Below are 9416 nucleotides of genomic sequence, written 5' to 3'. Positions count from 1 at the left end.
GAAATGAATAACAAAACCACTCCTCGTCTCTGCCCAGGACATGTTACAGGCTCAGAGAGTCATGAATAAAGTTAATGTTTTTGATAACAACCTCAGCTTTTCTTTCTCCACAGATGTTGCCTGATTTGTTCCCTAATTCCTGCACTGCTTTATATCAGAATTCCAGCAACTGTTGTCTGCAAAGTGTCCAGAAGTTTATTTTCTCTCTTCTCTCTCATTCACATTCCTCTGCTTACACCTCCCTTAGACAGATCAGCCAGTGTCAACAAGCCTTCACCAATCTCTCTCTTCTCTCCATCCCTCTACTTGTCTTTAACGTAAAACTTGCGTTTGAAGTTTTCCTATTCTTCTGAAGTGTCTTCAACCTGAAACCTTTGTTCTGTTCTCTCTCCTGCGATGATGCCTGACCAGCTGAGTATTAAATTGAGTTTAGCCAAATAGAGTTTTTTGATGAAGTATCATGTTCTATGGATATAGAGGAACCAGTGGCTATGCGAGACTTGGAATAACGGAAGGTATTTCAGCATTATGACTTACTGGAACAATTAAATGAAGTTATTTAAGTCACAAGCAGCATATTTTACCTTAATACCTGTCATATTTTCTTCAGCACACATGAGGTGATACACTGCAGTTCACTGCTCTAGTCCAGGGATGCAATTGATTTAGCTCGTGGAGCCTTTCATAGAAGCAGGTGAGTTTGGGCTGGGATCGATTGCAGAGATGGCCTTTTCTGGGTGGCTGCTGGCGACTAGAGGTGTTTTGTAGGGGTCGGAGTTGGGACAGCTTGTTTTCATGCTATAGATCAATGATTTGATGACCGTATTGATGGCTATCTGACCAAGTGTGCAGACGATACAAAAATAGATGGAGGGGCAAGGTGGTGTTGGGGAAGCAGGGAGTTTGCAGAAGGACTTAGACAGATTAGGAGAATGGGCAAAGAAGTGGCAGATGAAGTACAGTGTAAGAATGTGGTTACACACGTTGGTAGAAGGAATAAAGGTGTAGACTATTTTCTAAACAGGAGCAAATTCAGAAATCAGAAGTGCAAAGGTACTTGGGAGTCCTTGTGCAGGAATCCCCATTGGTTAACTTGCAGGTTAAGTTGATGGTAGGGAAGGCAAATGCAATGTTAGCATTCATTTCGAGAGGACTATAAAAAAAATCAAGGATGTAATGCTGAGGCTTCATAAGGCATTGGTTAGACTGCACTTGGAGTATTTTGGGTCCCTTATCTAAGAAAGGATGTGCTGGTGTTGGAGAGGGTTCAGAGAGGTTCACAAAAGTGATCCCAGGAATGAAAGGGTTAACAATATGAAGAACGTTTGATGGCTCTCGGCCTGTATTTGCTGGAGTTTAGAAGCATGAGAGAGGATCTCATTGAAACCTATCGAATATTGAAAGAGCTGGTTAGACAGGGCTTGGAGAAGATTTTTGCCATAGTGAGGGAGTCTAGGACTAGAGGGCACAGCCTCAGAATACAAGGATGTCCCTTTAGGCATTTCCTTAGCCAGGTGAATCTGTGGAATTCTATGCCAAAGACTGCTGTGGAGGTCAAGTCTTTGGGTATACTTAAAGTGGAGATTGATGGATTTTTGTTTTGTAAGGGTGTCAAAAGTTACAGGGAGAGGCAGGAGAATGGAGTTGAGAGGGATAATGAATCAGCCATGTTCGAGTGGTGGAGCAGATTCAATGGGCTGAATGGCCTAATTCTGCTCCTGTTTTAGATCAAGGCCAGCAGTGAATTAGATTAGTTTATTCCCATATCCACCCCGGTGTAATGAAATTCCTTAGTCACATGAAACCGTCAGAGTAAACAGTGTAAATGGTCATATTAATAAATACAAAACTGAACAAAGCAACAGAATGGTGTAAGGATTGTCGTGCAGTCTGATGTAATGTGACAATAATTGTTAAAGGGAATAACTGAGAGCGATTGAGTTAGGAGGTGGAGAGCATGACAATGAAGGGAGTGTAAAAGAGATAATGATCTGACTTCAATGGGCTCAGAAGTCTGATAGCAGTAGGGAAGAAGCTGTTCTTAAGTCTGGACGTCCAGGCTTTCACGCTCCTGTAGGTAGAAGAGATAAAAGGGTGGCGGGCATCCTGGACGATACAGTTAGCCGTTTGTGAAGAGGGACCAGACGAAAGGAAGTGACGAGCCTGTATCTCAGAACAATTAAGGGGGGTTAGTATTGTCAACATTAGTTACGTTGACAAGTGGGTGAGAGGTTTGGACGTAGGTTTACGGTCTCAGAAAGAGGGGTGGGTTGGAATAGGACATTTGGGACTGAGGAGGTTTCTTCACTCGGAGGGTGCTGACTCGAAGGTGGAGTGCTATATTAGTTTGTTATTACATGTAGGGATACAGCGAGAGGCTTTGTTTTGCATCATTACCACAAATAAGTACATGGACACAGTAGAAAGGAAAACGGAATGCAGAATATAATGTTCAGCTACATTGGAAATGCAAGCAGGCAGACATATATAGTGGAAGCAGCTTGACCAGGAAGAATGGGAGACCAAAAGTTCATCTGAGGAACTTCAGTGAAAGGGAGATCTATGTGTTTCTGCATAGGGAATCCAGGAATGTGGAATATTGCTGAGCTAAGAGATTAGCCACGATCCTGATGAATGACAGAACAGCTAGATGGACCAAATGGCCAACACATTCTATTACCATTAAACGTTTTCTGTATTGTACCAATCTTACTCGCATTCTCCAGTTAAACCGCCTACTACTGTCCGGTGAAGCATGTTTACTGTCTTTGCTTGTTTCTTTCCAGCCCACCAGCAGGATTAGCCCGAATCTGTTGATTGACGGCTCCGGCTGAGTTTATCGCCTCTTGCACTCATGGTCAAACTTGCCCAGCGTGGTCTGGTGACTCAGACACCCAGGCTCAACGCAAAACACGGGGCACAGCTCAATGCTAACATAATACCAAATACTATGCAAAGACTAAACAGCAGTTAGCAACACTCCCCCCCCCCAAAGTTACTTGCCCAGCAATCTCTATCTAATATTATTTTCGCATCGCGCGTGTTGATTGTTTTGACAAAGTTTTTTAAAAAAGAAAACAAACTTTTGGAAAGTGCCATTCGAATTTGCAGACTGCACCGTTCCTTAAATAGTCCCGGGGAAGGGAGGGGAGTTGATTGACAGGTGCAATCTCTTGGACAGGGGCTTCAAGACAAATCTCCGAGGAGGCAGAGTTGTAAGTACAGAAGTAGTTTCCATTTTATAAGAGTCATTATTTCCGATATTAGACACACTTTGGCCGCGGATCCATTGTAAAACACTAATTTAGTGCCGGTAAGTTGTGTCTCTTCTGGAGCTGAATGAATTCATTGCTACTGCGTGAAGCTGTTCTGGTCTATTTTTAAACTCGGACATCAGCCCTGTTAAAACTTTCATACTGTCGGTATGTTTCATTTCAATTTGTAAGTTTTAAAATCTTTATTGTAATTGCATTGTACAAAATATGAGAAATGTAAGAAAAAAGATTACATTACCAGTGTTAGGCGAATGCACAACAAACATTGTACATTAGAAAACTTTTAAAAAAGTTTCCAAGTGCATTAACATTAAACTGCTGTAAAATTTCCCAATAGCTGCTGAGCTTCACATAAAACCGAGAGGATTTGAGGTTGGTTTTATTCGTTGAATTCAAATTCCAAGGAGTCTGGAATCAGGGATCTTTGGCAGCGGAGCTTTTGAGCGGGTCTACGTTATTCTGAGAGCACCATTTGCAAAGGATGAGTTCGAAACGGGTTGTCCGATCTTATTCAGCGAACGGTCGTTACCCTTTGTTCGACAACAACGAGGAAGATGTACCGCCCGTCCGCGGAGAGTCCAGCCGCAATTACTTTCTGAATGTGCGGCCCGAGAACAGGTGAGATGCAAGCAATGGCTTCCAGTTGGCTTCAGGAATTTGGGAACAGGTGTAGGGCTATTTAGCCCCCTTGTGCCCCATATATATTTCACATTGCCAGCCATTGCCATTTGTTTTGCTAATTTAATACAAGAATATGTTTAAAGTGCTAAGGGAAAGGGGAGTTGGAGGCCACTTTTTCCACACAGGGTGGTGGTGGGTTATATGGAGGTTGTAGAGCTGGGTACAATTACAACATTTAAAAGGCTTTGGGGCAGTTCCACTGATAGGAAGGATTTAGTGAGGGATATGAGCCAAATACAGGGAAATGGCACTAGCTCAAATAGGCAACTTGGCCAGCACTCATGAGTTGGGCTGAAGTGTCTTTCTTCATTGTTGTATAGCTCTAAGACTATAATATTGTAACTTCTAAATTTTCTAGTATACCAAGCATGCTTCAACCTTGCTGCCTAGTTTAGCACATGAAGGGCCAGATTCTGTTATAGATGCATTAATCAGAGAAGGAAGGAGACGGCTTAATATCCGTCATAGAGAAAATGTTGTAAGATTTTGTTAATGATATTGTAGCAAGTACTTAAAAATAGAATATGTGACAAACTTGATATACTTTTATGTATGGAAAATCATATTTAGCACATTTATTGGAGTTCGTTGATAAAGAAACATGCACATTTAGAAACGTCAGTATAGAGTCATGCCAATAATTAAAGTTCACGCTCAGGAGGTGACATTTTGGTGTTGATAGAAGACTGGCTGGCTAACCCAAAATATGGGGAACAAGTGGTCTTTGTCTGGATGGCAAAGTATGACATGTTGTGCTGATAGAGATTTTTTACAATTCAGTTTACTTCTGTTTCGAGATACAGCATGGTAAGAGGCCTGCGAGGCTTTGGAATTCTCTACCTCAAGAGTATAGGTGGACTCATTGAAAACATTAAAGGGCAAGTTTGACTGACTTTGAAACTACAGGGGAGTCGGGGATGGGGGAGAGTGGAAAAGTAGCGCTGAGTCAGGATTTGAACAGCCATGATCTTACTGAATGGCAGAGCAACTGTGAGAGTTTGGTGCCTTACGCTTACGCACACAGTGCTGCAGATATATTGAGTGAGCAGGCAAAGATCAGGTGGATGGGGTAGAAAATAGGAAAATGTGGAATTGTTCACTTTGGCAGAAGTATAAAAAAATTAAGCATAATATCTCGATGGTGGAAGAGTAGAGATCTGAGATGTAGAAAGATTTGGGCACGCTGGTGCTCAGTTTACAAAAGACTAGGATGCTGGTACAGCAAGAAATTTGAAGGCTAACAGATTAATATTTTTTGTTAATGGTGCTGAATACAAAGGAACGATATTCTGCTTCAGTGTTAAAAGGATATTGGTGAGGCCATATCTGGAGTACTATGTGTAAGGAAGGAGGTGATGTATTGGAGTTGGCTAAGGAATGATTTACTAGTGCAACACAACACAGAAATGGTCCCTTTGACACAACTGGTCCATGCTAACCAAGGTTCCTGTCTAAGCTAGTCCCATTTGCCTGTATTTGGCCCAAACCCCTTTAAGCCTTTTCTATCTATGTACTTTTAAAGTATGGCATTGTGGCATGGTGGTAGAGCTTCTGTTGATCTTGACCTTAAGAGCTGCCTGTTTGTGTGGAATATGCAAGATCTCCTTGTTACTATATGGGTTTCCTCAGGGTAGTCTGGTTTCTTACCATGTTGCTGTGATGTGCATTTTGATGGGTTAATTGGCCGTTGTAAATTGCTCCCTTGTGTGTGGGTGTGGGGTAGGATCTGGAGGGGGTTGGTGGGAATGTGCAGAGAATGAAATGGAATCAGTGTAAGTGAGTGGTTGATGATCAGCATGGACTTGATGAGCTGAAGGTTCTGTTTCCAATGCTGCACCGGTCTAGAGAATGGGTTTCCAGCCTTTTTTATGCCATGGACCCCTACTATTAACAAAAGGGTCCATGGTCCCCAGGTTGGGAACACCCTGCTCTGGAGTAATCCCTGGTTGCTTTCTGAGGAAACGTTGGTCAGGTAAGCTTGCATCTGTTGGCATTTCAAAATATGAGAGGTGACTCAATGGAAATGCATAAATGCTTGAAGGGTCCTGAGAAGGTGGTGCAATGTACAGTTGGAGATAACTGATTAAAAATAAAGGGGTCACCCTTAAGACAGATTGCAAAACTTTTCTTCTCAAGGGATGGTGAATGTGTTTTGGTACTAAGGCCAATGGAACTGAGTTGTAATGTGGTAAGATTTTTGATGAGCAAAGTGGTGAAATATTTCAGTGAGAAGATTGGATGTGGAACTGAAATGAGAACCAGATCAGCCATGGTTCCACTAACCAGTAGAACAAGCTCGAGCGGCAGAATGACTTTCCGTGCTTCTCATTCTACACGCAGTGGCCACTCTGTGTTTGTGATCCTCTGCTGCTGTAGCCCATCCACTTCAAGGTTCGACACGTTGTGCATTCAGAGATGCTCTTCTGCACACCACTGCTGTAATGTGTGGTTAATTGAGTTACTGCCACCTTCCTGTCTTGAACCGGTCTGGCCATGGACCTTCTCATTAACAAGGTGCTATCACCCACAGAACCACCGCTTCCTTGATGTTTTTTTGTTTTTCACACCATTCTCTGTAACTTCTAGAGACTTGTGCGTGAAAATCCCAGATCAGCATTTTCTGAGATACTCAATCTCCCCAGCTAGTACCATCAATTATCAATGGTTGTCTAAATTATCTTAAAAGATCACATTTCTTCCCCATTGATCTGAACAACATCTGAACTTTCATATGAAGAAAGACAGGATCGACTAGGCTTATACTCGCTGGAATTTAGAAGATTGATGGGGGGATCTTATTGAAACGTATAAAATTCTCAAGGGATTGGACAGGCTAGATGCAGGAAGATTGTTCCCGATGTTGTGGAAGTCCAGAATGAGGGGTCACAGTTTAAGGATAAAGGGGAAGCCTTTTAGGACCGAGATGAGGAAAAAACTTCTTCACACAGAGAGTGGTGAATCTGTGGAATTCTCTGCCACAGGAAACAGTTGAGGCCAGTTCATTGGCTATATTTAAGAGGGAGTTAGGTATGGCCCTTGTGGCTAACGGGATTGGGGGTATAGAGAGAAAGCAGGTACAGGGTTCTGAGTTGGATGATCAGCTATGATCATACTGAATGGCAGTGCAGGCTCGAAGGGCTGAATGGCCTACTCCAGCTATTTTCTATGTTTCTGTGAACTGCTTGACCATGTCTGCATGCGTTCACGCATTGAGTTGTTGCCACATGATATTTACATTAGCGAGCAGTGTACACATGTGCTTAATAAAATGGCCACTGAGTGTATCTGCTGACTGATTTAGCATCTTTGAAATTGACAAGCCTGTTCCCATTACAAAACTTGCAAAACAAATAATGAGTAACCCTAGATCTGGGTTTGCATAGAATTTGTGGCCTTAAAAAGAAACAGATTTATTGGAGTTGCGAGATGGGATGAAGTTTTTCCATTCAGTGAAACATTATCTTGACTCCATCTACGTCACTTTGTTTCCTGTCACAGGAAACGTATTCTCAAATATCTTGAGAAAGCAAACATAACAGCTTCCCTCAAAAGATTATAGCTGGGAGCTTAATATCCAAAGATACACACTGTATCGAAAGAACAGACAGGTTTGTGGAAAGAGTGATTTAAAAAAATGAAATCAAAAGCATTAGAAAGAGATGATATAGGGTTGGAAGGTGTAGAATCATTGTGGGTAGAGCAAAGAAGCTTCTGGGGTAACAAGACCTCGATGGGAGTTATATACAGACTCTGAACAGTAGCAAAGATATGGTCTACAAATTACAATGGGAGTTAGGAAATGCATGTCAAAAAGGCAATGTTACGATAGTCAGTATTAAGGTAGATTGGGAAATTCAGGTTGGTGCTGGATCACAAGAGAGGAATTTATAAAATGTCTATGGCTTTTTAGAGCAGCTGGTGATAGAGCACACCAGGGGATCAGCAACTCTAGATTGAGTGTTGTGCAATGAACTGGAATTGATTAGAGAGCTTAAGTAAAAGGAACCCTTCGGAAACCATATGAATAATATGATAGAATTCACCCTGCAATTTGAGAAGGACAAGCTAGTCAGATGTATCAGTATTACAGTGGAGTAAAGTGAATCACAGAAGCATGAGAGAAGAACTGGCCAAAATTGATTGGAAAGAAACACTAGCAGTGATGACGAGAGAGCAGCAATGCCTGGAGTTTCTGGGAGCAATTTGGGAGGTGCATGATAGATACATCCCAAGGAGGACGAATATTCTGAAGGCAGGATGATGTAACTGTGGCTGACAAGGGAAGTCAAAGCCAACGTATAAGCCAAGGAGAGCAAAAATAAAGCAAAATTTATTGGAAAGTTCCAGGGTTGAAAAGCTTTTAAAAACCAACAGAAGACAATGAAAAAAGTAATAAAGAAGGAAAAGATGGAATACAAAAGTAAGCTAGCCGAAGATATTAAGGAGGACACCAAAAATATTTCTTCACATATATTGTGTAAAAGAAAGGCGAGAGTAGATGTCAGACCACTGGAAAATGATGCTGGAGAGGTCGTGATAGAGGACAAGGAAATGGCAGACGAACTGAATATGTATTTTGCATCAATCTTCACTGTGGAAAACACTAGTTTAAGAGTGTCGGGGTGGAAGTGAGTGAAGCTTCCATTACTCAGGAGAAGGTGCTTTGGAAACAGAAAGGTCTGAAGGTCTAAGCTACACACATCAAAGTTGCTGGTGAACGCAGCAGGCCAGGCAGCATCTCTAGGAAGAGTTGGCCCGAAATGTCGACTGTACCTCTTCCTAGAGATGCTGCCTGGCCTGCTGTGTTCACCAGCAACTTTGATGTGTGTTGATTGAATTTCCAGCATCTGCAGAATCCCTCGTGTAAGGTGTGAAGGTCGTTTAGTCACCTGTGTTATCTACCCCAGGGTTCTGAAAGAAGTGGCTGAAGAGATTGTGGAACATTAGTAATGGCATTGGACAACAAAGAATTTGCTGCTGTATATTTTTGGGTATATCTTAAGGATTTTGGACTGCTAATCATGAAAATCACCATGAAAAGTCCCCACCACTTTTGGCAGTCTTGTTGAAATACATCCAGTACAGCAACTACAACTGGAACATCTGTGGTGATCTGAAAGTGGTGGTGCTGCTACGAGGAATGCAGCTCAGAGACACCGAGGGCTGTTGTTACATTTGTGAATGGGACAGAATCTCATTACATTAAAAAGGGTTGGCCACTCCATAAGCAATTGGTTCCAGGGTGGAAAAGTGTGGCAGATAAGCTATTTGTGGACCCAACAAAGATATTTTTCTCTCTTCTTCATGTAAAACTGGGGCTTTTGAAAAGTTTTGTGAATGTGATGACGAAGAAAGATGAAGGATTTACATATTTGTGACAGATGTGTCCCAGAATTAACTGCTGCCAAGATTGAGGAAGGTATTTTTGTTGGTCCACAAATCAAGGAGGTCATCAATGAG

General features: G+C 42.1%; 1 protein-coding gene across 4 annotated transcripts in view; it reads left to right on the top strand.

Moving 5' to 3' along the window:
• The first annotated feature begins 663 nt into the window (after positions 1-663).
• Positions 664-9416, top strand: part of alpk3a (alpha-kinase 3a) — a 94358-nt gene continuing 85605 nt past the window's right edge. For 2 of the 4 annotated variants that reach the window (XM_063070870.1, XM_063070866.1), the window contains exons 1-2: positions 3006-3215; positions 3613-3893. In XM_063070870.1, coding sequence (XP_062926940.1) covers positions 3757-3893 — 137 coding nt within the window. In that variant the 5' untranslated portion in view covers positions 3006-3215; positions 3613-3756. The other 2 variants (XM_063070868.1, XM_063070867.1) reach the window with 2 other exon arrangements.

Source organism: Mobula hypostoma, chromosome 18, assembly GCF_963921235.1.
Source record: "Mobula hypostoma chromosome 18, sMobHyp1.1, whole genome shotgun sequence".
NCBI lineage: Eukaryota > Metazoa > Chordata > Chondrichthyes > Myliobatiformes > Myliobatidae > Mobula > Mobula hypostoma.
The sequence above is the reverse complement of the archived record's forward strand: the minus strand, read 5'-3'. Positions and strand labels throughout refer to the sequence as shown.